The 27,727-nt window shown below is 35.0% G+C and overlaps 1 protein-coding gene across 1 annotated transcript in view; it reads left to right on the plus strand.

Moving 5' to 3' along the window:
* LOC150109149 (transient receptor potential cation channel subfamily A member 1 homolog) overlaps window positions 1–27,727 on the plus strand; it is a 475,501-nt gene that overhangs the window by 178,311 nt on the left and 269,463 nt on the right. Inside the window, exon 11 of the mRNA XM_090411752.1 lies at window positions 769–857. Coding sequence (XP_090267878.1) covers window positions 769–857 — 89 coding nt within the window. The remainder of the gene's footprint in view (window positions 1–768; window positions 858–27,727) is intronic.

A 27,727-nucleotide genomic window follows, 5' to 3' on the forward strand; every position in this document is an offset into this window, starting at 1 on the left:
ATAAGACAACTTACATCATAAATAAAAATGAGATTTTTCAGCTTTTGCTGGTACAGGCAGAACTCAGAGTCATCTCTAGAAATTAGCTAATAGTTGGCTTGGAAACATGTGAGATCTAGATTCTTTTTCATAGTGATTGGTGTGTGGAATAGGCTGCCATTAGGTATTGTGAATGTGTGTTTAGTGAGTGTATTTAGGGGGGGGGGGAAGGAGAGAGAGAGAGAGAGAGAGAGAGAGAGATGATAGATATTTCAATATGAGTGACTACAATATCCCTTCCATAATTGAGTCCTTAAACTTCCTATGAGAAGCATACATAATAATGAAACTTATTTATTATAAATTAATTTGTTTAATTATTTAAACAAATTGCTGTTTAACCACGCTACCGGCCAAGACATCTATAGTCAAGTTTATCATGGATGCGAAGTGCATATTAAAATTTTAATACCATTGATATTACATTGAAATATGTGATGGATACGAAGAGTATGCATATCCGTATTTGATCCATAATGGCCGGTGAGGTGGTTAAACAAACATTTAAACAGACTGCTGTTTAATTATTTCTCTTTGTGCTGTAGTTATTCCATTAAATTTTATTGTGTGTGTAAACCTGCACATAAGTGTAAAAATGCACCTATATAGTTAATGCAAAATTATTATTAATTCAGATTAATTCCACACCATTTGTAAAGCAAACTGTATATTTAAACATATTTTTTATAGAAGATTTATTTTTATGTTGTGTAAAATTACTCTTGACAGATCCTTTTAAATTCTGGTGCTACAACAGATAATAAAAATGAAGAAGAACAGACTCCACTGCATTTAGCTTCAAAATATGGCCATATTTGGTAAGGGATTATGTATTTGAAATTGTTTTAATATGAAACTTAATATTATTCTGAGTTTTTACAATGATATTTGATTTGTACAGTGATATTAGAGATTACAGTGGTCTTCTAAGTAGAAGTATATTTTTGCCTGAGACAGAATTATTGCCAATACTGGAACACATTGACCGAAGAAGCTAATAAGACTATTAAATCAGATATTTCGATCTGAATATCTAACATATAACCTTCAGTTTAAAAAAAAAAAAAAAAAAAACGGTGATGCACTTTTAAATGATATGCACCATATACGGGGGGGGGGGGGGCTGAAAAGTTTTGATATACACCTAGAACAAAAATGACTAGTTTGTGCAATAAGGGAAAGTCTTTCTCAGAGGATCACAAATGATGCAGCAGCATTGTAACAAGTGTATAACACTTTGTGGGGAATATGTAGAATAATGTGTAAGTTACATGGTTCTACCTCAATTCCTTTATGGTGATTATCATAACTTTTCAGCACACCCTAGTTATAATGAGATCAAATCTCTGTAGCCATTTGTTATAAAGAGGGATTATTTGTTAATTAATTATTATCAATCCTCATTTGTTATGCGATTTTCTCTATAACGATTGTTTCTATTTCCGAGTGTTTTTATATATATACATAACGGTTCAATTCCGATTGGTGCAATGACTTTTAACTGTTTCTTTCAGAATCCGAAAAATCTGACTCAAAACCAAATACAATATATACACTTCAAATAAAATTACACAACAAACTACAAAATTAACTGGATCCAAGGCCTTTTAAAATAAACTTACACTCTAGAGATCATCCATTCTCTGACTCATCTATTACTGGTTTGTTTAACATATACTTAATCACGTCTACTAGACTAAACACCTTGTTTACACAATGAAAAAATGTTCATACTCAGTTTCTTTGTTAAGGCCTTTTTCTGAAGAATTAAGATTCTCTTCTTCTTTTCCATAAATTCCTTTCTCATCACCCTGATGTAGCACACATTATTCCTCCTCACTCTGAAGTATAGATATTCTGAATTAACTGAAGTATAAGTACTCTTACCTCATGCAGTTCAATTTTGTTAATTTTTGTACCAGCAAAAAAAGGTTTCTTCTACTGCTTTATCTAAGTTGCTAAATTCCATCTCCTTTTCCAGTAGAAATAACAGATAGATCCAGTGTCTTTAAGACAGATGAAATTTTCCAATTAACGTTTCCTCGAACATTCCTATAGAATGTCATTTGCAATATTTTCTTTTATTTACCAATACTTATTTAGTCTTAACTCCTCCACTTTAAAGGCTCACAGTCCTATGATTCGTTTTTCTGGATCTTCTATTAATATTCGTCCCACTGTCATATACAATAAATAAACTTCATAAGAACATAATTCTCTGTCAGCTGTCAATAACCCAACAAACCCCTCGGCGAGCATGCAAACTCCATGAAAGCAAGAAATTTTATTTTAGTTTAATAACTTTAAACTACAATAAAATTTCTGAAAGTAACACAACTATCTAAATCTAGTGAGTACAATTTTTGCATTTCACATTTCATTTTGACAAAATAACATCAATAATGGGCATATCGCAAGTGTCAACAATACGTATTATGAAACCAAAACTAATAACTGTACTAACATAAACAATTTGTAAAAATATCATCATCATCATCAAATTCATGACAAGTGCCTACAAGGAGTGTACAGGATATGATAGTACTGCATGAAAAATTTACATCATTACTAACTTCCTATCTACAATTTTCCTCCAAATCAGTCTGTTACTTGTCAAGACTCCAGCATTATCAGATCTTATATTTCTATCATCTAAGGCACTTTGTACCGTATCAATCCACCTAGATCTTGGTCTTCCTCTGGGTCATTTTCCTGCCAACCTGGCAGAGAACACTTGTTTTGCTAATCTTTTCTCGCCAATTCTATTTAAGTGACCATACCACCTGAGATTAGCTCTGCTAACGCATTCCTGGATGCTAATAATGTCAAGTTCTTTCCTAATATCCTCATGTTTAATATATGATATTGCCATTGATGCCATCTGTTCACACCTCTAATCTTTCTCAGGACTCTCATATCTGCGATCTCTAGTCTTTCGTCAAGTGTTTTACTTTTGACCCTGTAATCAGATCCATTAGTTAAAACTGATTTGAACATTGTCTTGATTTTAATTAGTTGGAACAGCTAATTTAGTGTTTCGACTAATTTCTCTCTTATTCCATATGAATTTATTCAGTTGACTTCCTACCATACCAGCTTTGATGATTCTGTTATCTATTTCCATATTTAATTTACCATCTTCACTAAAAATTGTGCCTAAGTAGCTGAATGTTTTACTTGTTCCACAGGTTCTCTGTTCACAATGCAGTTGACATTTTCAACGATTCTACCTATTTTCATTGTCTTTGTCTTTTTATTGCTGACCTTCATACCATATCTATTACAACAGTTATTCAATTTAGTCAAGGAATCTTGCAAACTTGTAGAAGATTTATTTAGAAGTATAACATCATCCGACATAAAGCAAAGAGCTAACATTAACATCTCCAATTCTGATATCATGTTTAATACCACTTTCCTTCATAATGTGATCCATATAGATAATGAATAACAGAGGGGATAATGTACATCCTTGTCTCACACCCAGATTTAAAATTAAACCATTTTCCTGTACTTCCTTCAATTCTAACTGCTGACTTACAACTCAAATAAAGACTAAGTATTGCTTGATATAAGGAATTATCAGTGCCCTTGACCATGTTGTTTAATCTGAGTCTCGGGTCTGGTTTAGTCTCGAAGGCGTGGAAAGAGGGGAAAATAGTTTCACTGCATAAAGGAGGATCCAAGACTATGGTTGCAAATTACCGACCGATCAGCATATCAGGAGTTGTTGTCAAGTTCTTGGAGAAAGTAGTTAAGAGAAAAATACAGGAATGGATTGATGAAAATGAGATACTGTACAGGGGACAACATGGCTTTGTAAAGGGTAGATCATGCCTGAGTAACTTGCTCAAGTTTTATAACAAGGTGACGGCTGAACTGGATAAGGGAAATGGGTTTACAGTGATACTGCTGGACCTGGCAAAGGCATTTGACAGGATACCACATGGAATTCTAATCCATAAACTACAACATATGGGAATGGATATAGGATTGGTGAGATGGAGAGATATCAAAGAGTGGTTTATTATTGAGTGGAGTCCAAAAGATGGCTTGTGACTAGTGGGGTGCCGCAGGGTTCTGTTCTTGGATCACTGCTGTTTAATCTGTTCATTAACGATATAGGGAAGGATCTAAGTGGAATAGTTCATTTGTTTGCTGATGATGCAAAGTTGGGGAGGGCGATAGTGAATGCTGAAGATGTCAAAGTCTTGCAGGATGACTTAGATAGATTGGAGTTCTGGGCTAAGGAGAATGGATGTCAATTTAATGTGACAAAATGTAAGGTTATGCATTTTGGGGTGAAAAGATTAGCAGCAGTATACCACATGGGTGGAACTGTACTCCAAGAGATTGATGAGGCCAGGGACTTGGGAGTATTGGTGGATAGGGAGATGAAGTTTAGGAGGCACATTGCAAAAGTAGCTAAATCAGCTCATCAACTCACTTGGTTGTTGAAAAATACCTTAACGAGCAGAGACAAGCAAGTTATTGTACCTCTGTACTGAGCCTTGATAAGACCTCATCTTGTCTACTGTGCCCAGATTTGGTCACCTCGGTTCCTTCTTGATGGGGAGGAGGTGGAGAGGATCCAGAGGCGAGTGACTAAGATGATAGCAGGTCTATGGAATGAACCATATGAGAACAGGTTGAAGATTTGTGGGTTGCAAAAACTGGTTGATAGGTGGAAAAGGGGAGATATGATTGAGACATTCAAATTGCTAAAAGGATTCTATAAGATTAATTCAGAGGATATTTTTGAGATCAGGACTGGTGGTGGGAGAACTAGGGGACACCTATGGAAGCTGGGCAAGAGTGTGGTTAGCAGTGGTGTTAGAGCTGGATTCTTTACTTTTAGAGTGGTAAATGAGTGGAATAAGCTGCCAGAGTCTGTTGTGGGTGCTATGACAGTGAGCGAGTTCAAGGCAAGGTATGATAGATACTGTGAGAATGTCGTATAGTTGTGTGGACATGATGTTTAGGGCCTCCCTCGATGAGTCTAAGGACTCCCTGGAGTAGCCCGAAAATAATAATAATAATAATAATAATGCCCCATTGACACTATATAACTGTAGTGTATTGAATAGCTTCTCTCTTGGCACCTTGTCATATGCCTTTTCCAGATCGACAAAACTTAAATACAGATCTTTCTTAAATTCCCATGATTTCTCGACTATTTGTCGTAAAGTGAAGATCTGATCCTGACAGCCTCTATTTGGCCTGAATCCAGCTTGTTCTTCACCAAGCTTTTCTTCCACAATTCTTCTCAACTGTTTCTCAAGTATACTTGCATATATCTTACCAGGAACACTCAGTAGAGAAATACTTCTGTAATGCTCACATTCAGTTTTATTTCTCTTTTTATATATGGGTACTATGAGAGCTCTACTCCAATCATCGGGAATTCGTCCCTCTGTCCAGGCTTTCTGAACTATGCAGTGCAGCCACTGTAAGACTCTTATACCACCATACTTCAGCATTTCTGGTCGAATATCATCTACTCCTGCTGCCTTTCCACATTTCAAGCCTTTGATGGCTTTTTTCTACTTCAAGTATGGATATATATTCCTGACTATGTGCCTATTGAGTGTTTTTTACCGCTGCGCTATCACTGTTTGTTTCATTTAGCAATTTTTCGAAGTAGTTACTCCATACTTCAAGGATATCTTTTTCTCCTGTTTTCATATCACCTTTATCATCTCTAACTCCTTTTACAGCACTCTTTCCTCCATTTCTAGGCTTCTTCAACAACCTCCAGAATATTTTGCCACCTTCTTGATATTTATTTTCTATGTTCTTGCCAAAGTAAAAATATTCATAATTTTAAATTATGATTATTTTTACAACCACGTACTACTGTAATATAGTACAGTTGTGTATGGCTTTATCATTTAAAAATTTTCATGGCTCATATAATTTAAAAGTCCATTAGTTTTGTTCTGCCTTTGGAATCATAATTTTGATTTGAATCTGTTAGATTCAGATGAAAATATCAGATTTCATAATAAAAACTACTGCGTGTTTATAACTTAATAAAGATAAAACTCTCCCATATTTTAGGTAAAGAATGACAGTCATTACGTTTCAAATTTGGGCAGTGTATTAGCGCTTCAGCACTCTATTTGAATAAACATTCAAATTTAAATCTGCACTGATGAAGTAGATAAGTTTTAGTCTTAGATTTATTAGAGATTATATAGTGGGATTGGTGTCCCTGTACTCTTTTTTTCGACAGAATCCCGTTTGCCCAAAGTAAAAAAGATGACAATCACAAGGCACTTGATAGACACCTGAGAGTGATACAGGAGATAGTTTATCCTTTGTGAAGGTAAACAAGATGAGAGAGTTTGTTGATAGGAAAGAAACGTGTGTATTAGATTATATTTCTTGAGTATTGTAGGAATTGGTTTGGAGATTACAGCAATATAAGAAATTGTAATTCTCCATACAGGTACTTGGTAGCAGGCTTGTACAGTCAAAAATGGACTGATTCTTCCATGGAGAGAAGTTTTCTATTGCATAATATATTGGATTTTTACAGTGATTGTACAAATCCAATATATTATGTTCTATTTTTGCACAACTACTAAGAGCAGATGAGGCAAAAGAGAAAAAACTAACGTTTTTCCTAGAGTCCTAAAGGTGCCCCCCCTAGCAGGCTATATTGAGTTGTCTTGGCCGTTCCCAAATTTGTGACAGTCTTATGCACCCAAATTTGTTGAGGTTTGGAAAGTTTTTTTAGAGCTGAGGCTGATTCCATGAACAATCTTTCGTATTTAAATTTGCTGCAGTGTAGTAACGTGGCTTTCTTCCAGCATATTCTGTGGCATCCAGAGCATGGTCTGCAAGCCCAGAGTGGCTGTATTGGTGAAATCGGATCTGATATCCTGGCATTCGCTGTCCTGCCTGTTTGGCCAAAGTAGGACAGTTTACAGCTGCAAGGGACCTGGTATAGTCCAGGTATGTCTAGGGTAAGTGGCTGGTCTTTTGTGGAGCAGATAAGGGATGCCAATTTTTTATGTGGTTTGTAACAAGAAGTAAGGTCATATTTTTGTAAGATTTTGGTTAACTTTTCAGAGGTGCCCCGGATATAAGGCATGGTGAGGGATTTAGTGTAATCTTTGTTATGAAGGAGGTTGTAGTTAACTGGTTTTAATATTTTTGGGAGGTTGTAACCAGTGGCTAAGAGCATGTTAGGGATGTGGTTTAGTTCAGTAATTAGGGCAGTATCACATCTGAACACAGTGACAGAGGGGGGGGGGGAAGGCAAGGGGCCCTCCCCCCAAAGAAAAATGGAAAAAATACTAGAAAATTTTCCAAAAATCTTTTCCTAATTAAAATGTATGTTTTTATTTACGTTGTGTCGTCGTGTGTTCTATTTTTGTACAACTTATGAATTAGCGATCATTGCAGATGCTGCGTCATAGGTCATATGCATAGTGTGTATTTTCAAATCATCTACTCAACTCCCCTAGGTATGGTAGTCATTATGCATTTGATCTTGAATAATGTCATAGGAAGTGATATAACATATGTGCACATGTTTGTTAAATTATTTAACAGTCATTTTCTCTTATCATTATATGAATACTGTTAATTTTCTTAGATTTTAAGATCATAATGTTGTACGTTTTGTTTTTCCTATAAGGAACACAAATCTAACAGAACAATAAAAACAAGTAGCTTTATTTTTATATGCAGTTTATTTTGAACCATCTAAATGAACATATACCAAAGACTTTTATCAGAAATAATAGCAACCCTGATCTTAACTCCATCCCTGCTCCCCTTCCCCTCCCCCCACACAGCACATATATTACAGGCCTTGCAACTTTTCATGTATGTATGGATTTTATATTTGAAAATAATAATAATAAATTATTATATAAAAAGTGCCTTGTGCCTGCAACCTGGTCTTCTACTATGCACAGGCAGGAAGAACTAGAGGTGTCGATGTTTTTCCTAAGAACATGAGAGACACATTTGTTGCCGTCATTGTGGTAAGTTTATTGGGCATCTTTTACACAAATTAAATTGGAAGGAGGAATGGAAATAGTAATATTGCACAGAAACCATTGCAAATATGATGTACTATTTTTGGAGTCTTCATTAGTGATGAAGTACTCCACCTGATCTAATGAAGTGTGTCTGCATTAATTTATGTATTATTATTCATTTAGCTTAATTTATTTTAATATAAATTACTTAGGTTTAAGCTTACATAACTGGGAGAAGATAACATAAATTATAATGAATGCTGATAACCAATTGGGACATCTATCACCTATGTCTAGTCCTCACCTTGCTGTGGCATGTCTTGCTTCTAAGTATATATTTGAATACTACACAGATGAGGATAATGTAAGACGTTGATTGAAAGGAAGTCAAACATGGCAGAAGAACTAGAGAAGTACCAGACATAATTGATTTACTGAAATGAAGAAAACTAAAACAGGTGAGATCCTGCTAAATAATAAATATAGCATGTTATATTTGGAGAATTATGATCAGATAATGAAGGAGTAACAGTAGCATTTTACACAAGAAACAAAGATAAACTTCTTGATTGGCAGGCAGCTCAATTACAGCAATGTGGACATATTTCAAAATGGGAAATTAGACAAAGAAACTTATTTGTGCCTATGGTCCCACCCAAGGTTTTCCTAAGAGTGTAGAAAGTTTTTCCACTTGGTTGTAATACAAATTGAACTTGCACAGAAGTAAACTTATGTCACATGCAATTTGCTTACACTTGGATAAAGAATTAAAAGAATATAATTTCTTTGTAATTTTATTTTATATTTTCTCAAGAAAGAAGTAGAGGGCTTTTTAGAGCAGGCAGCTAACATAAAGAAAATAGAAAAGCTGGTACTTACTGGAGATCTAAACAGAGGAATATAAATGAATTCCAGGCATATGGAGATATTTTGAGAAAATTTGCGGCAAAGAGAAAGCTAATAATAATAATAAGCACCTGCTGAATATGTTTTCAGGATATGGACATCATTCATACCATATTTCACCAGCTGTGCACAAATTCACATGAAGAGAAGATACAAGAGAAAAAAAAAAAAAGTCTTATTGTCTATATTATCATTGATAGTGATATCTTTACACTGGTTCAGGATATAAGAGTATATGGAGAATTTGAAACTGGAAGTGATTATCACTTAGTTTAAAGTATGATAAAAATGAATAGACCACATTGAAAATATATGGGAAAGCTTTATTGATTCAACTTGGGAGGCATGTGGAGTTGTCTGCAAGGACAGAGAAATTATAACTTTGTGGTAGACTCAAGAAGATAAAAAGGCAGTCCTGAAAAAGATGAAAGGGAATCAAAAGTTCCTCATAAGTGATTGAGCAGATACCCCAAGAGCTTACAGAGAAGAATGTAAGAGAGCTAAGCTGTGTGTAAAAGCAGTTAAACCAAACTCGTGGGAAGACTTTGGTAAGAATAAAGAAGATAAATATCATGAAGGTGGTAAAATATTCTTTAAGTTATTGAAAAGCTTAGAAATGGTGGAAAGAGAAAACACCAAAAGGAATCAGAGATAATAAAGGCAACATGAAAACTTAAACTAAAGATATTCTGGATTAATTACATTGAAAGACTGTAAAAGGAAACAAATAGTGACAAAACAGTGGTAAAATATATTCAAAAAGACTGGGATAGGGGGTACAAATCAATACTTGAGGTAGAAAAAGTCATCAAAAGCTTGCAAGGGTCAACATAAGTCTTTGGAAAAATCTTCTAATCCATGATCTGGGAATGGGCCAAGGCTTGCTGTGGTGCTGGTATAGCATCTGAGGTAACCTTGATGTTCCATTTCTGAACACATTTATTGCTTGACAGCTGGTGGATGTCCATGTGTGGCTTCATGGTGGGGAACTCTTGCACCAAACAAAAAATCCCTTGCTTTTTTTGTTCTGCAAATGAATCCTTCATCCTCAAATTTTTCAGGGGGCCCCATCCGATTCCGAGTGTCCTCTCTGAACACACTATATTCCTTGCATTCTATTCCTGTGACTATATTATCCTTGGTCAACCACATCTCACTAATACCTATAACTTTTATTTTGCATCATGTGATCACTCTTCTACTTACTAACCTCTAGGTTGCCTTGGACCCACACTCACCTGCACACACTCCCCTAAACATTCTAGTTTTCTTGACATTGTATTTCTGAACTTTCACTGAATTCTCTCTCAAGATTGCCACAAAATCCATTTACATGCAAGCCATGCACCTTATATAAATCCTTCCATCCATCAAACCTGCTCAACATATCCACAAACTTCACATCCTTTTTCCTGTATAATCTACACATTGACTCATTTGTGATCATCTCACCATCTCAACTTGTCTCTGTCATACTGTGGCAACATAGAACTTTTACTTTCTCACTCTTCTTTTTTTGCATGCACTAACAACTCTTCTCACAATACCACACTTGTTGCCAGCTAATTATCTGTACCTGCCAAAATAACATATCTTTCACATCCTTATAGCATCACTGACATCCTTTATCTTAACTCCAGGAAAACACAGTTTTGTCACACTCTCCTCAAGGACTCCTTGTATTAATGAATCACCATAGAAAATCCAGTCCTTATTTTCTCACTTTCGCTTTTTTGCACTCTGCTTTCTCTCCCCTTCTGTTTCATTCCATCCACCATCCATTTCTCCAGCTACTCAGTCTCATATTTTGTTTTCTGAAGAATGCTATGTAAGTGCACTATTTTTTCCATTTCCATCTGCTCATTCTCTTCATTTACCATCATGTCATTCATGTAGATGAACAGGCAGGATTTCGAAAAGGCAGAGGAACAAGAGATCAAATTTCCAATGTGAGATGGATAATATTATTATTATTATTATTATTATTATTATTATTATTATTATTATTACGGGCAACTCCAGGGAGTCATTAGACTCATCGAGGGAGGCCCCAAATCATTTTCATCACAACTATTCGACATTCATACAGTATCTATCATACCTCGCCTTAAACTCATTCACTGTCACAGCATCCACCACAGACTCAGGGAGCGCATTCCACTCATTCACTACTCTAAAAGTAAAGAACCCAGCTCTAACACCTTTACTAACCACACTTTTGCCCAGTTTCCATGGATGTCCCCTAGTCCTCCCACAACCAGCCCTGTTCTCAAAAATATCTTCTGAATTAATTTTATAGAAACCCTTCAGTAATTTGAATGTCTCAATCATATCTCCCCTCCTCCGCCTATCAACCAATTTTTGCAACCCACAAATCCTCAACCTGTTCTCATACGGTTCATTCCACAGACCTGCTATCATCTTGGTCACTCGCCTCTGGATCCTCTCCACCTCCTCCCCATCAAGAAGAAACCTAGGTGACCAAATCTGAGCACAGTAGTCGAGATGAGGTCTTATCAAGGCTCTATCAATAATAGAACGATCACAGGAATATCACAAGAATGTCTACCTTTGTTTCCTTGACTATAGCAAGGCTTTTGACTCCGTAGATCATGTGAAACTGTGGAATGTGTTAAGAACAATGGGAGTCCCAGAGCATTTCATTATCCTTCTGAGGAATCTTTATTATGAACAAGAAGCTACTGTCTGAACAGATCTTGGAGAAACTGAGTATTTCACAATAGGTAAAGGAGTGTGACAAGGATGTATTTTATCTCTGTACCTGTTTAACTTGTACAGCGAATACATTTTAAGAATGGCAGGGCTAGAGGAGTCTCCAGTTGGAATTAAAATTGGTGGAAAAAATACTAATTTGAGGTATGCAGATGATACCACCTTGCTAGCAGAATGCAAAGAAGATTTGAAGGAACTTATTATGAAAGCTAAATAAGAAAGCGCTAAATATGATCTTAAACTTAACCTGAAAAAGACAAAAGTTAATGCAACATGTGAACTTTATGATTTTGAAGTAGATGGGGAGAAAATGGAAGCAGTTAACAATTTTGTGTTCCTAGGATCCCGAATTGATAAAGATGGTTATTGTACCAAAGAAGTTAGAAGAAGACTCAGAAAAAAAAGCAATGACAAATTTAACCTTCCTACCGGCTAGGACGTCTATAGACGTCCAACTAAATCTGGATAAGATTCAGCCCACCTGTTTAAAGAACCTGGATAAGAAGTGCAATTTGACTGTCATGTCCATTAGAAGGTGTGATAAACCCTCACGCTGAAGAGAAAGGTTAATCGGATTATCTCCCGTTCGTAGCTGCCTCTCAGTTGCCTATAACAAGAAACGGACTTTCTTGTTCCATGCTGGTGAACTGGATTTTACTTATATATGATAGACTAAAAATAGAGAAATTATGTATATTTTTGTTTTCTCTTTTTATTGTACAATACAATTTTAATTTCTGGACAAAATAAAGGTCTTGCATAATTTCTTCACTTAACCAATTTAATTTTTTATTTTTTTGCGCTAATTTTTTTCTAATCGCTACTAGACAAAAGATTTTTCTTTGTTCTCGAAGAAATTAATTCACGATAATTATTTGGAATATTCTTTTAAAAAAAGAAAAGAAAACCGGCTGCCGATGTTCCAGGTTATATTAATTTTATTTTTGTACAAAACCATCGAAATCGAATAATACTTAACAGATTTCCTTTAGGACACGCTTGAGCAACTTTGCTTTATAGAGAATAACATGAAATTCTTTAATCATATTACTCAATTTTTTCTTCATGTTGTATAGTAATCTGTACTTTCACTTTCTTGGTTTCCTTGTATAATTGGTCATTACAAAATGAAATTAACAGTTATGATTTAAATTTATATTTTCTGCATAATTCAGATATTTTGTTCTCCAATTTTTAAAGTAAGCGATACATTTGCTTATTTTTATCATTCAAAATATGTATATCAAATGTGAAATTTCATTTCCATATTTTTACAATAGAATTGAACTTTATTTCGCCTCTGATAGTTTAACCCCCCCCCCCCGTTGCATTACTATCACACACCCGAAAACTGTTATGAAACATAGGTACAGTTTTTATTTAACTCGTTATTTTTCTATAGTAATTGTTCCACATAACTTTAATTTTTCGATACTGAAACTATGTGGTGATTATTATAATTTAGCAAATTATAAATCAGACAATATACATATTTCCTGATTATTATAAATCAGGAAATTATGTGATATTCGGATACAGGTGAAATTAATATTTAAAATCACTGTCATCCTTCAAATGCAATATCAGAATAAAGAAAGTGAAAAACCAGAAGTTTCGAAATACATTTCGAAAGCCCGCTCTCGAAATGTATTGGTCTACAGACTGGATTCCAAACACGCCAATGTTTCGTGATGTTATGACTGAAAAACAATTCAATCTCATCATGAAGTATTTGCATTTTCAGAATAGTGAAGAATACGATCAGGCAACACATCCTTGCCCAGTCCTCAAAAAATTTATGATTTTCTGATGAAAATCCGTCAAAAATGTAGATCACTCTACATTCCTGAGAGAGACTTGAGTATCGATGAAAGCCTTATGCCATTCAAAGGTGGACTGAAATGTAAGCAATATATTCCCGAAAAGAAAGCGAAATATGGAGTAAAATTTTTTATGCTTTGCGAATCGGAAAGTGGATATCTTTGGGATTTCAAACCTTATACAGGAAAGCAAACTGTAATCGAGCACGATAAATATTCGGATCTCCCCTTGTCGATGCGTGCAGTAATGCAGTTACTAGACCCTTTACTGGGGAAAGGTTACTGCATTATAATGGATAATTACTATATATGTGTCCTGAACTCGCTGATTTGCTTTTACAGCATCTTACAGATAGTTATGGTACTGTAAATGCAAAAAGGCGAGATATGCCTCCAGATCTGGCTTCAGGAAAGCTATAGAAGGGGGAAATCCGAACTTATCAGCGAGAGAAAGTCTTTGCACTACGTTGGAAAGACAAAAAAGATGTTTTTCTGCTATCTGCCCTGCACAATCCATCAGCGGAATCCGTGGAGAAGCATGGTTTGAAGAAAGAAAAACCCATTGCTGTGTGTGCATACAACGACACTATGGGTGGAGTTGACAGGTGCGTCGACTCCACTATGGGTGGAGTCGACGCACCTGTCGCACCAACGGCCATAGGAAACAGCATAAAAAATATTACAAAAAAGTGTTTGGACATGTTATTTGAATTTTGAAGTGTTTGGATTTTGTTATTTGGAACAGTTTCCTCCTGTACAAGAAAAAATGTTTGTCTACCATAACATATCTAGAATACAGAATAAAAATTGAGAAAGCATTGCTGCATGCACATGCACCTTCTTCAGCAAGCAGAAAAATAGGAAATCCTGTCAGACATCTGAGGTTGAACGTTGCTAACTCCAACCATTATCCCGAAAATCTACCACCAACGGCTAATAAAAAAAAAACCTCCACGCAAATATTATGTATGTAATAAAAAAAATTATCAGAAAGGAAACAAAAATGTGGTGCCCTGAGTGTAAAACTGCTTTGTGTGTTTACCCTTGCTTCAAGGTGTTCCACGCTGTTCAAGAATTTTAAATTCTGAACAGTATGAAATAAAAAATGTTTGTTTTCAAGGCCATCAAAACAGTCCTTTTCAGGACTACAAATATTGATAGAGGGAGACCCGAATGCACTGTTTCTTTTTCATCTTGAAGGCTAATTTTTAAGTTCTTTTTATGACACAGAGAAACTGGAAAGAGTATTCCAGGTAAAGTATTTCATCAAAACAATAAAAAATAATGAAATAAAAATCTACCCTATATATATATAAAATGATAAACTTTTTTATGTCATGTTTATCGAAACGTTTTGAAACTCGGGGGCTACCCTGAGTGTCGAATCTTCAAAATTCGAGTCATCAGAATTCAGGGGCTGAACCCCCTTTCGAGTTATCACAATTGAAGGAGAACTGGTCTACCATACCGGAACACGGGGGGTTGGGCATAGCTCCCCCCTAGTTAATAAATGAAATATATAAATAATAACGGGAACATTTTCACCTTGCCAACACTCAACATTGATGTGATATGGGTTCCAAATTTCTTGTTTCAGAGAGATATATATATATATATATATATATATTACAAAATTTGTAATAAAAATCTGCTACAATGAAGTTTGGCAGAATCAACAATATTATTACCACCTTATTTCTGTTTCTCGTGTGGGAGAAAAACGGTAAAATGTCACTCTTATAATTATATGAGATGTTATAATGGCAAAAATAGTAAGAAAAAAGTCATTTGCAGTTTCTCTTCAAAACACAAAGAAAGAACATTGTAAATTCAGCCAGTGGAAAAGAAAATACTACATATTTTTCTCCTGTTATCTGATTTTTTTTTCTTATAGTTCAAAGAAGAAATCACTGCATATAACATGAAGTCTGCAGGAGGGAAAAAAATCTGGAAATTGGTTACATTATAACGAATAGAGAAATCATGTCAGAAAAATTATTCACGTATGATTCTAATCTCAGCAGACAACATTTTCTTCTAGATTAGATATCTAAAGTAACTGAACCTTTGCTACTATTTTACACTAAAATGAATGGGTATGTTCCCCAAGTGATTTACGTTTGTAACAGCTGTCTTGCGAACGATTTATGAAATAAATTATCTGAAATATCCGCAGATTGCTTAGGTCTATATCCCCCCCCCCAAAAAAAAGAAGATTATGAAACGCATATGCACCTTTTCTTTGAAAATAATTCAAATCCTCTTTTTCAAGATAATTGTATGATTTAATTTCTAATTTTTGATAATAAAAGTGAAACTGATCATTATAAATTAAGCAATTATTTTGGCATAAATAATGTATAAGCATGTAAACGAAATATCAGTATTTCTGTTAGAATATAGGTAATCAACAATCGAAAAGGAAACAAGACATTCTTGACATATTCTGCACTACAGCCTGAGGCACTTTAGTGTTCTCCCCTTTCTTCTCAATAGCACTGAGAGTAATAAGCCTTCAACTTTTCCTCCAGCTAAGAAGATATTACCAAATATTTAGAAGTAGATTATTTCAGAAATAGCTTCCAGCAGCAGAAGTAATATTTAGATTTTTTTAAAGAAAAACAAACAAAAATAATACTACTGAACTTTCTTTTTGTGTGGCATGCATATAAACAATTTTGCATGGTGAAAATATAGCATATTATTTCTAAAATTTCACATAATTTCAGCGGGCAGTAGAACAGCTGGTTTTAGATTGCAAATAAATAGAACAGAAATAGAAGTTTCACAATACAATCTGATTGCCGTATATCTTTTGTCAAAATGGTAAAATGAAGTAATTGATTTTGAATGCTGTCTAGAAAAGCTTTCAAACCTGTGAGTTCTAGGAGAGGATAAGGAGGGGGGGGAGCATTAGAAAATCTTCAAAATGAAAAGAATTTTGAATCATTCCGTATATCATATATTTCCCATTATATTTTCAACATATCTACAAGGATGTGCACTAGATATTATCGTAATATGCATAATACAAATAAATAAATAAATGACGAAGGCGAAGAATCACTGCTAAAATATCATTGGATATAAATTTTTGATACCAAAAAGACACACATTCGGAAACCGAGTAATGCAATGTAGCATTTTAACATTTCTTTTTTATTTTGTCTTTATGAATAACAAAAAATCGTTTCTAAAACTGAAATGTGATGATCCATATAATGCTATTTCGCTAGAAACGAAAGAAAAAGGACATATTTATTTCAATAAATATTGTTTAAAAATATAAATATTTGACATAATATTTTCAAAGCAAACATTTGAAAATTCTGAAATTCGAAAAAAAAAATATTCAATTATTATACGTAAAGTGAAAGATCAATCAGTGCAACTCTTCCGGTGCACTGATTTGTAGAATTACCAAGTATTTATAAGACGTAGATTATTTCAGAAATAGCTTCCAGCAGCAGAAGATGTAATATTTAGATTTTTTTTAAAAGAAAAACAAACACAAATAATACTACTGAACTTTCTTTTGTGTGGTATGCATATAAACAATTTTGCATGGTGAAAATATAGCATGTTATTTCTAAAATTTCACATAATTTCAGCAGGCAGTAGAACAGCTGGTTTTAGATTGCAGATAAATGGAACAGATTTAGAAGCTTCACGATACAATCTGATTGCCGTATATCTTTTGTCAAAATGGTAAAATTAAGTAATTGATTTTGAATGCTGTCTAGAAAAGCTTTCAAACCTGTATAGAAATTTAGAGTAGTTATGCAATTCAGTTCCAGGAGAGAATAAGGAGGGGGGGGAAGCATTAGAAAATCTTCAAAATGAGCAAAAATGTTGAATCATTCCGTATATGATATTTTTCACATTATATTTTCAACATATCTACGAGGTTATGCACTAGATATTATCGTAAAAAGCATAATACAAATAAATAAATAAATGACGAAGGGGAAGAATCACTGTTAAAATATCATTGGATATAAATTTTTGATACCAAAAAGACACAATCGGAAACCGAGTAAGGCAATTTAGCATTTTAACATTTTTTTTTATTTTGTCTTTATGAATAACAAAAAATCGTTTCTAAATCTGAAATGTGATGATCCATATAATGCTATTTCGCTAGAAACGAAAGAAAAAGGACATATTTATTTCAATAAATATTATTTAAAAATATAAATATTTGACATAACAGCACAAATGCTAAAACTTATATTTTGGGAACAAAGAGAATACTAGCTTTATAAACACTGCAATGTCAGGACACAAAATACTAACAGTAAAACATTTATGTCACTATGCAGCTACGCTAAAACATTATTTCGATGCCAACTAGAGGACAGATTTGAAAATTTTAAAATTCGAAAAAAATTATTCGATTATACGTAAAGCGAAAGAACAATCAGTGCAACTCTTCCGGTGCACTGATTTGTAGAATAAAATACACCAAATTCACTATCACTAAATAGATTCATTGCAAAAGCTGATCAGTGGTCATTTCAGGATTGATTTTTTTTTTCGCATATGTGAAATTGGTTTCAATTTTTGGGAAGAGACGCAATAAATCATTTTAGAGGCAAGAAAGGTCAAATAACTTAGGACAGTAAATGAAATTCTAAGCAACACAATAGACATAAAGACAGGGGGAGGGGACACAAAGGTCACTCAGCAACAGTTAATCCACTAATGCTATAGAATAGCCGTAACGAGATTAACGGCGGAGGAAGGTAATGGCATGATAAAAGGAAGAATGCCGACAAAGTTTTGATCCATGAAAAAAGCTAGGGAGTGTTGAATATTTCATCCACACCGGCCGGTTGGGAGGTTAAGCTAGATCTTTAAAGATAAAGGTATTAGGCTCATAACAAAAATCAGAATCATGAAAGCAATGGTGGTGCTGTATGGATGTGAAAGTTGGACCCTGAGAAAGAGTGAAAAAAGGAAGATAGAGGCATTTGAATTATGAGCTTGGATATGCTTGCTAAGAATACCATGAACTGCAAAGCAAACCAATAAATCAGTGATAGACAGAATAAAACTAGATTGCTCCCTTGAAGCTATGATCAGCAAGCAAAAATGGTCATACTTCGGACATATTATGCGAGCAAATGACAATCTGGAGAAGATGATGATGCTTGCTAAAGTTGATGGAAGCAGGAGAAGAGGAAGACCAAGAATTAGATGGGTGAATGGAGTTAAAGAAGCAACTGGAGTGCACTTGGAAGTTCTGAAAGACATGGTCAGGGACAGATTGGAATGGAGAGTGTATGTCTGTGGAGTCGCCAGGAGTCGGAAAAACGACTCGATGGATCATAACAACAACATTCATGTATTCAGTCATACCACTTGTAACTATGCCATTCACATTATAACATATTTCGTCTTTCAGCTCTCTGCTATCACTCTTCTTACTCTATTCACACTTCTGGCATTCGCTCACGTAACACTTTCAAAAAAACACATTCTCCAGTATATATATTTCGTAGATACCCTAACATATCAAATTTAATAGCTTTTGAACGTCCTCATGCCAAATCACATTATGTGAGATGTCAGAGTCAAGAATCTTGAATCCAATTTACATCATCAGGCAATTGAAAGGCAACTTCAAACAACCAGTACAAAAATGGTATGTGATAAAATCTAGAAAATGAAAAATAGATATGAAACATACTGTTTGTCTACCTTAGAGCATAATTGAAGTGGTGTTGTTGTTAATCCAAAAGCTACTGCTGCTGACCCTCGGGAGAAAATATTGGTAGAATCTTCAGCATCTGCTTCATGTCCTCCTGATTTTTAGTATTGAACGAGCAACGAGAGAAACAATAACTAAACATATGTTGGGCTAAAGTCATACAATTAACCATTTGTTAAAGAGGAACTAAAAAGAGCTCTTCTTCTGTTTCATGCCGTTGTAGTAGGTCCTGATGACATCCATTATGAAATGATAAAATATCTTCCATCATTTTCTGTGGATCTTCTTCTCTCAGATTCTTGGCATAAGTTAGTTGTCATTGCCTTCCCAAACCCGGAAGGAATCCATCATAAGCAAACATTTACTGACCTGTCACTCTGACCAGCTTTGTGTAAATATTGAAGAAAATTGTAAATGCCAGGCTTCTCTGGTATTTAGAAAGCAGCTGTCTTCTCTCCAGCACAAAATGTACTTTTCATAAGCATTATTCAATGTTGGACCATTTGGCCAACTTAGAAACATATATTTGAGATGCATTCCTGAAATTAGAGCATCTGGTTTCATTGTTCTTTGGCATAATAAAATACTTCTTTAATCTTTGTCTGAGGGACACCTTCCTGTTTTTATTAAAAATTTTCTATTTAGTCAAGTATTTCAAGTGTGAATGGGAAGCATGTTATCTTAAATATCAAGAAGAGGGCATTCCTCGTCTTAAGTGTGACACTCTTTGCTATCAAAGTTAACTCAATCACTGAACAGGTTCTTCTCTCTGTAGACAGAGGAAACTCTCTGTCTCTCTCTGTTAAGTTGATGACTTAATAATTTGCTATCACTTTTGTAATATGAGGGCAATTGAAAGGCAACTTCAACAGTCAATTGAATGTGTCTTTTCATGGGCTGTTAGTAATGCTTCCAAGTTTTTCACAGAAAAAAAGGTTCTGTATACAGATCCTCTTAACTTACCTTAACTTACCCTTCTTAGTTAAGAATTGAACAAAGTATTATTACAGTAGCAACCAAAGCCAAGTTTTTAGGACTCATCTTTGACAGAAAGTTCATATTTCTTGCATACATTCGTCAACTTAAAGAAAAGTGCAAGCGTGCATTGAATCTCCTTTGCACACTGTCCTCTACTGAATGGGGTACGGATCAATCATCATTGCATTTTCTTTATCATGCACTTACACATTAAAACTGGACTATGGTTCTCAAGTTTATAGTTTTGACAGAAAGGTTCTCAAGTTTTGACAGAAAGTTCATATTTCTTGCATACATTCGTCAACTTAAAGAAAAGTGCAAGCGTGCATTGAATCTCCTTTGCACACTGTCCTCTACTGAATGGGGTACGGATCAATCATCATTGCATTTTCTTTATCATGCACTTACACATTAAAACTGGACTATGGTTCTCAAGTTTATAGTTTTGGAAGGTAAGAATACATTGCAATGGTTGTACTGTAGCTATCATCAAGATATACGCATAGTTGTGGTTTTCATACATCATCTATTTAAATTTGAGACGAACAAGCCAGCTATGTCACCCGTGCAGAAACAGTTGTCTCTTTACTATGCTTTATAAGGTAGTCTCTTCAAGATCATCCTACATGGATGACTTTGGAAGGATTGTTATCACACACACAACGTCAAACTGCCTTACAACTCTTTGGTATAAATCCCTTTTGTCTTCCATGAAAGATTATGCAAGCTGTTGGCATGAATCTTGACATTAGCTGTACTGAGCATAACGCCATTTCTCCATGGCAGGTTTACACTCCATCATGCAACCCTCTCACTCTATCAGTTAAAAACGTCTCATAATCCATTATCGCATAACCAACACTCTGAGGCCTCAGAGTGTTGGTTATGCTGCTGTATTTCCTAACTTGTAATATCCATCCAGTCAGATCCCACTTGATTGCAGCAATCATATGGCAGATGAAATTCAGCTTGTGCATATAAATAAAACTGCTATAAAAATGTATAATTTACAGACTCACTGAGTTCTTTACAGGCCATCTTGTCTTCCTGTGTATAATCCACATCTAGTTCTTTGCAAGATGCTACAACTATTGTGCAAATTGAAGATCCTTAATGTTGGTATTCAGCTGTGCTAGATTCCTAGTCACATTGGAGTTAAGGGAAATGAGACTGTTTGTCAGTTCCATATTGAATGGAACTGACAAACAAATGACATAAGATTAAGCCTGAAATTAAGCACTGACAGTCAAATCAGTGGGGAAAGAGAAGAGAGGAAGTTGTTCTTGCTAGGCCTTTGCACTCCATCATGCAACCCTACATTAGCTGGGTCACAGTCATCTTATACATTCTTATTTACTAAGGGCTGATGACCACCTATATGTGAACAATGCAACATGCTTCTCACCATTTGTTGAAGTGCCAGCACATCACTTTAGAAAGGAATGAATTTTTTCTACCTTGTCTGAGCCATATATATATTCAGGCAGATCTTATCAGACTCAGGTAAATCGAATCAAGATTTTAAAAGAATTAATTTATATAAACACATTTTAAAACAAAAGTCATGGGAGGACTTTGGTACGAACATAGAAAATAAATATCAAGAAGGTGGCAACATATTCTGGAGGTTGTTGTAGAAGCTTAGAAATGGAGAAAAGAGTGCTGTAAAAGGAGTTAGAGATGATAAAGGTGACATGAAAACGGGAGAAAAAGATATCCGTGAAGTATGGAGTAATTACTTCGAAAAATCACTAAATGAAACAAGCAGTGATGACAGCACAGTGGTAAAAAAACACTGACCAGGCATGCAGTCAAGAATACATATCCATACTTGAAGTAGAAAAAGCCATCAAAGGCTTGAAATGTGGAAAGACAGCAGGAGTAGATGATATTTGACCAGAAATGCTGAAGTATGATGGTATAAGAGTCTTACAGTGGCTGCACTGCATAGTTCAGAAAGCCTGGACTGAGGGACGAATTCCCGATGATTGGAGTAGAGCTCTCATAGTACCCATATATAAAAAGGGAAATAAAACTGAATGTGAGAATTACAGAGGTATTTCCCTACTGAGTGGTCCTGGCAAAATTTATGCCAGTATACTCGAGAAACGGTTGAGAGAATTGTGGAAGAAAAGCTTGGTGAAGAACAAGCTATTCGAGCCAAATAGTCGAGAAATCATGGGAATTTAAGAAAGATCTGTATTTAAGTTTTGTCAATCTGGAAAAGGCATATGACAAGGTGGCAAGAGAGAAGCTATTCAATACACTACAGTTATATGATGTCAATGGGGCATTACATCAAGCAATACTTAGTCTTTATTTGAGTTGTAAATCAGCAGTTAGAATTGAAGGAAGTACAGGAAGATGGTTTAATGTTAAATCTGGTGAGACAAGGATGTACATTATCCCCTCTGTTATTCATTATCTATATGGATCACATTATGAAGGAAAGTGGTATTAAACACAATATCAAAATTCGAGATGTTAATGTCAGCTCCTTGCTTTATGCAGACGATGTTAGACTTCTAAATAAATTCGCTTCAAGTCTGCAAGACACCCTAACTAAATTGAATAACTGTTGTAGTAGATATGGTATGAAGTTTAGCAATAAAAAGACAAAGACAATGAAAATAGACAGAATCATTGAAAATATCAACTGCGTTGTGAACGGAGAACCTGTGGAAGAAGTAAAACATTTCGGCTACTTGGGCACGATTTTTACTGAAGATGGTAAATTAAATATGGAAATAGACAACAGAATTAACAAAGGTGGTATGGTAGGACGTCATCATCATCAAATTACTGCCATGTACCTTCAAGGGGTGTACAGGATATGATAGTACTACATGAAAAAAATTACATCATTAATAACTTCCTATCTACAATTTTCCTCCAAATCAGTCTGTTACTTGTCAAGACTCCAACATTATCAGATCTTATATTTCTATCGTCTAAAGCACTTTGTACCATAACAATCCACCTATATCTTGGTCTTCCTCTGGGTCGTTTTCCTGCCAACCTGGTAGAGAACACTTGTTTTGCTAATCTTTCTTCGCCCATTCTGTTTAAGTGACCATACCACCTGAGATTAGCTCTGCTAATGCATTCCTGGATGCTGACAATGTCAAGTTCTTTCCTAATATCCTCATTTTTAATATGATATTGCCATTGATGCCATTTGTCGACACCTCTAATCTTTCTCAGGACTTTCATATCGCAGTCTCTAGTCTTTGGTCAAGTGTTTTACTTCTGGCCCAGCTCTCAGACCCATAAGTTAAAACTAGTTTGAACACTGTCTTGTATACAGCTAATTTAGTGTTTTGACTAATTTCTCTCTTATTCCATATGAATTTATATAATTGACTTCCTACCATACTAGCTTTGCTGCTTCTGTTGTCTATTTCCACATTTAATTTACCATCTTCAGTAAAAATCGTGCCTAAGTAGCTGAAATGTTTTACTTGTTCCACAAGTTCCCCGTTCACAACACAGTTGACATTTTCAACAATTCTACCTATTTTCATTGTTTTGTCTTTTTAATGCTGACCTTCATACCATATCTATTACAGTAGTTATTCAATTTAGTCAGGGAATCTTGCAAACTTGTAGCAGATTTATTTAGAAGTATAATATCATCCACATAAAGCAAAGAGTTGACATTAACATCTCCAATTCTGATATCATGTTTAATACCACTTTCCTTCATAATGTGATCCATATAGATAATGAATAACAGAGGGGATAATGTACATCCTTGTCTCACGCAAGATTTAACATTAAACCATCTTCCTATACTTCCTTCAATTCTAACTGGTGACTTACAACTCAAATAAAGACTAAGTATTGCTTGATATAATGTCCCATTGACACTATATAACTGTAGCGTATTGAATAGCTTCTCTCTTGGCACCTTGTCATATGCCTTTTCGAAATCGACAAAACTTAAATACAGATCTCTGTTATATTCCCATGCTTTCTCGACTATTTGTCGTAAAGTGAAGATCTGATCCTGACAGCCTCTATTTGGCCTGAATCCAGCTTGTTCTTCACCAAGCTTTTCTTCCACAATTCTTCTCAACCGTTTCTCAAGTATACTTGCATAGATCTTGCCAGGAACATTCAGTAGGGAAAACCTCTGTAATTCTCACTTTCAGTTTTATTTCCCTTTTTGCATATGGGTACTATGAGAGCTCTATTCCAATCATCGGGAATTCGTCCCTCTGGCCAGCCTTTCTGAACTATGCAGTGCAGCCACTGTAAGACTCTTACACCACCATACTTCAGCATTTCTGGTCGAATATCATCTACTCCTGCTGCCTTTCCACATTTCAAGCCTTTGATGGCTTTTTCTACTTCAAGTATGGATATGTATTCCTGACTACATGCTTGGTCAGTGTTTTATACCACTGTGCTGTCATCACTGCTTGTTTCATTTAGCAGTTTTTCAAAGTAATTTCTCCATACTTCAAGGATATCTTTTTCTCCCATTTTCATATCACCTTTATCATCTCTAACTGCTTTTACAGCACTCTTTCCTCCATTCTTAAGCTTCTTCAAACACCTGCAGAATATTTTGCCACCTTCTTAATATTTATTTTCTATATTCTTGCCAAAGTCCTCCCATGACTTTTGTTTAGCTAGTTTTACACACTGTTTAGCTTTCTTACATTTGTCTCTGTATTCTCTAAGAGCACAAGCTGACTTATTTGCCAGGAACTTTTGATATGCTTTCTTCTTTTCCTTCACTGCCTCTTTAACTTCCTGTGTCCACCAGGGAGTTCTGATTTTTTTATCCTTGCAGACAACCTCACCTCCTGCCTCTCTGGCAGAATCAATCAATGTTTTCTTCAGAGTTTGCCACTGAATCTCCAAGGTTTGATTCCTGTTCTCAAACTCTTTCATTTTTTCTTCAATAATCTTTGTGTATTTTAGTCTACAGTTCACATCTGAGAGCTCCTCAACTTTTATTCGCTTTAAAACTTTCTTACATGTTATTCTTTTCAATATGAAATTCAATTGTATCCTGCTCAAGACTAAATAGTGATTGCTTCCAATTTCAAATCCTCTGTACACTCTGGTGTCCTGCACCAGGGAGAAAACATCACTATCAACAATAACATAGTCAATGAGACTTTTCTTATTCCAGCCTCTTCTCTCCATGTGAATTTGTGCACATTTTTATGTTGGAACATGGTGTTAGTAATAACCAGTCAATGTCCTGAGCAGAAATCCAACAGATATTTGCCATTATTATTAGCTTTGCTCTTTTCTCCAAATTTTCCCAAAATTTTTTGTATGTCTCACAATCATTTTCTACGCTGCTATTTGGATCCCCAACAAGGACCAACTTTTCCTTTTTCATTGGGTCAGTTGCTTTTTCTAAAGCCTCAAAAAATTCCTCCACTTCTACCTTAGTAGAACCTTCTGTGGGACCATAGGCACAAATAAGTCTCATTGTCCATTTCCCCATTCTCATATTTGCCCATATTACTCTACTTGAGACGGACTGCCATTCAAGAAGATTAGCCTCGTAGGAAGTAGCCTACGTAGGAATGGTAGGATGTCAATAGAATAAATTCATATGGAATAAGAGAGGAATTAGCTGTATACAAGACAGTGTTCAAACCCAGTTTTAACTTATGGATCTGAGATCTGGGTCAGAAGTAAAACACTTGACCAAAGACTAGAGACCGCAGATATGAGAGTCCTGAGAAAGATTAGAGGCGTGAACAGATGGCATCAGTGGTAATATCATATTAAAAATGAGAATATTAGGAAAGAACTTGACACTCTTAGCATCCAGGAATGCATTAGCAGAGCTAATCTCAGGTGGTATGGTCACTTAAACAGAATGGCCCAGGAAAGATTAAGAAAATAAGTGTTCTCTGAAAACGACCCAGAGGAAGATCAAGGTATAGTTGGATTGATATGGTACAAAGTGCCTTAGACAATAGAAATATCAGATCTAATAATTTTGGAGTCTTGGCAACTAACAGACTTATTTGGAGGAAAATTGTAGATAGGAAGTTAGTAATGATGTAAATTTTTCATGTAGCACTCTCATATCCTGTACACCCCTTGAGGGTACATGGCAGGTATTTGATGATGATGATGTTTTAAAATTTACTTCTTGTACATGACATGTTTATTATTAATATATCTCTTTATTACTACTTAGTATTACATTGAGTACTGCTTTGACCTTTGGTTTGCCACTGCATGAACTTTGCTGTCCTCACATCAATAAGTTCTTAATCAACCATGAAAATTAGCAAGAAAAACACCAGAACTATGCAAATAGGCAGGAACAGAAAACTTCAGCTGTATTCTCAATGGACAATCTATATAATAAGTAAAATATTTCAGCTGTTTATGCACAATTTTTAGTGAAGATAGTAAATTGAATATGGAAATAGATAATAGAATAAGCAAAGCTGGTATACATCTGGACCGTTAGAATAAATTTATATGGAATAAGAGACAAATTAGTTAAACCACCTAAGCTTGCATTATAAAAAAACAACTTTTCAAACCAGTTTTATTGATCTGAGTGTCAGGTTTCGATAAAATGGTTGATTAAAGACTTGAAACCAGAGATATGAGTGTTGTGAGAAAAATTAAGAAGTGAATAGATGGCATCAGTTTGCTAATCGTAGTAAAAATAAAGATATTGGGAAGGAATTTAATATTTGTTAGCATTCAGGAATATATTAGTATAGCTGGTCTATGATAGTATGGCCACTTAAACAGATTGGGAGAGGAAAAGTTAGCAAAACAGGTGTTTGATGCCAAGTCAGTAAAACATCCCAAAGGAAGACCAAGATCTAGTTGGATTGATCTTGTCAGAATTGCTGAAGACAAAAATGTAAAATCTGTAGAATTGGAATGCAGACAAGTGACAGATTGATTTGGAGAAAAATTGTTGACAGCACATTAGTAATCATGTAAACAACTACACTGTATTGTATTCTATTGTCATAGTATCTTGTACACATCGGGAAATTGATAATAATGATGACTCATGGAGATGAGCTGGCAATTTGTACCTTAGCAAACTATACTGCATTGTGTATTTTGCTCCACCTTTGCTACGAGTTTGCCCTGGTGTTGCACTACTTACCCAGGTAAGATAGTACAACACTATATTCAGTCCTGAAGATATTTTCAGGTGCAAACTTTGTTTGCTCTTACTGGGATAAAGGATTAAACTAAATTTATTATAGTCTAACCTAGTGAAAAATAAACTTTCAACAAGTATTGTGTATTTGCTGAAACATCATATGCCTTATGATAGTGTATACCATAATCAGATATGAAACCAGCTGGAGCCTTGTCCAATTATACATGGTCCCGTTGTTTGTTGTTAGGGGATCAAGATTAAATGTGAAATGTGATTACTAGAACTTCAAGAAGACAGGCTGCATTTGTGTAAAAGAAAGCATTAATGAAAATTAAATAGCATTGAGTATATAAAAAGTAGAGCTGTAACATATCACTATATTTGGTGCTGTTGAGCCTAAGAAGACTGAATTGATCGAGAT

The sequence above is a fragment of the Typopeltis vanoorti genome, chromosome 2, assembly GCF_054136105.1.
Source record: "Typopeltis vanoorti isolate ZY-2024b chromosome 2, IOZ_Tvanoo_1.0, whole genome shotgun sequence".
Lineage (NCBI taxonomy): Eukaryota > Metazoa > Arthropoda > Arachnida > Uropygi > Thelyphonidae > Typopeltis > Typopeltis vanoorti.